The sequence below is a fragment of the Rutidosis leptorrhynchoides genome, chromosome 9 (assembly GCF_046630445.1).
Source record: "Rutidosis leptorrhynchoides isolate AG116_Rl617_1_P2 chromosome 9, CSIRO_AGI_Rlap_v1, whole genome shotgun sequence".
In the NCBI taxonomy this organism is placed as follows: Eukaryota; Viridiplantae; Streptophyta; class Magnoliopsida; order Asterales; family Asteraceae; genus Rutidosis; species Rutidosis leptorrhynchoides.
Genome location: NC_092341.1, coordinates 364,349,489 through 364,351,477, shown reverse-complemented (window position 1 = coordinate 364,351,477; position 1,989 = coordinate 364,349,489). Strand labels below are relative to the sequence as shown.

General features: G+C 37.7%; 1 protein-coding gene across 1 annotated transcript; it reads right to left on the bottom strand.

The window, feature by feature from the left end:
• Positions 1–477: 477 nt before the first annotated feature.
• Positions 478–1,242, bottom strand: LOC139869269 (uncharacterized). Its single transcript, XM_071857586.1, has 2 exons — positions 1,210–1,242; positions 478–1,116 (listed from the first exon to the last, which is right to left on the bottom strand). Exons 1-2 carry the CDS (start codon positions 1,240–1,242, stop codon positions 478–480), a joined length of 672 nt encoding a protein of 223 aa, XP_071713687.1.
• Between the last annotated feature and the right edge of the window lie 747 nt (positions 1,243–1,989).

Genomic DNA, 1,989 nt, shown 5'->3' with positions numbered 1-1,989 from the left:
AGTCTAGTTACTGGGTACCCACGGTTAAGCATATACTTTTCATACTGATTTAAACTGCTTGTTGAAGCACTGAAATCTCGTGGTCTACATTACTTTACTGATTACAAACTATAGCTCACCAAAATTCGTGTTGACTTTTTAAGCGTGTATTTCTCAGGGGCTTAGACGTTGTTGCTTCCGCTGTTAGACTTGCAGTTATGGACCTGCTGTGTTAGATTTCCGCTGCATTACTTAGAGATGTCTCAATCATGAAACTTATATTTTGCATTCATAACTTATGTTATTTTCAAACAATGGCTTTGTAATGACCTTTGGGTCACATACTTATGTTAATTCTTCTATTCATAGGAAGCACGTTATCTTTTGTAAAACGATATCTTTTATGAATGCAAAACTGGTTTTTAAATAGCATATAGTGTTTGACCTTGTAATTATCCTGTTGTTGATGAACCGTACACGATGGTTTTGTATGGGGCGTCACACGCACCAAGACCCATCGACCACTAATCCTCTGATATTGTTTTTGTTCCTCTTTCTTTTGACGATGTTATGAAAATACTTGGTATTCTCATCGCCTTCAAGCGCCCATTTCACTCTTGCCTTTTGTTTCCACATGTTCGCTTGTATTTTCTCTTTAGAGATCCATTGCTTTTTCTCTTCGGCCCATGATTTTCGTTCCTGTTCAGTGAGTGGTCTGAGTTCAGCAATTAATTCCCAATCGGATGCCGCCTTCGAGTGCCTTTGGATATGTTCCTCTAAATTGCTTAGCACCTGACAGTGATTTCTTAATTTGATTCTAACATTCCTGATCCGATCCCTGAACACGCAATCAGGTCTTTTACTAGATACCGGTGTGTTCCACGCATAAATGATAACCTTATCAGACCCATCCAAGAGTAACCATTCTTTGAAGACCAGTGTTGGTTTTGGGCCAAAGTCTTTTACCCCATCACATAGAACAATTGGACAGTGGTCTGAAAGATGCTTGTCTAATGTTGCGGCTGATAAGTTGGGCAAGAGTTGTTGGGCTTCTTCCGATACCAAAAATCGATCTAACTTACTGAGCTTTACCCCGTTATCACATATGCAAGTATATTTCTTACCTCCTAACGGTATCTCTATGAGACAATTGTTATTTATGAATTGATTAAATAAATCTGCCCAATTTTGTTTGTATACCGAGTTAAGACTTTCAGCAGGGCATCATACCTCATTGAAATCGCCACAAACAATCCATGACATGTCTCTAAAGTTGAGTAAAGATTTCAAGCCATGCCAGAACCTGATTATTTTAGCCGTGGTGTGAGGACCATACACGTTGACAATAGCTACTTCTGTATTGCATCCCGTAAAAATCCCTTTACCGCAAGGTGATATTCACCCTCAATTGCTTGATTAACATGAAAAATACTTGAATCCCATACCATGATCATGCCTCCTGAAAATCCAAGGGCGTTTTTTTGAATGAATTTAAAATCCCCCGAGCCCCAGAAACTTTCAATCCAATGATCTTCAATCTGACCACATTTTGTTTCTTGTAAACACAGTATCCATGGTTTTTATTTTCGGCATAATTTCAGTAACCAGTTCAATTTGCCCTCTTGACCCACACCTCTAATATTTAAAGACATGATAATCATTTAAATGTTGTAATGAAAAAAGACCATGTTGGTTGAATGTTGGTTAATAAACTAAACGACAAACTTAAGTATGATAATTAACCAAAGAATATGTTTTGATGATGACACATACATATGCATAAGTGATGACTGACATCTTAACATAAAACACGCAAGGCCACTAATCCATACTTTATCTTGCAAACGACCAAGTCAAACATAGGTTAAAGAATGAAATTAAAAGTTCAGCTAAACACGCGGTCGAGGTACGGTCGACCGCAGTTTTCTCTGTTACCGTTTTTAACCGAATAAAGTTTAACTAGTTCCCGACATCTATAATTCATGAAACCTTTCTCAACATGCTTAGAAT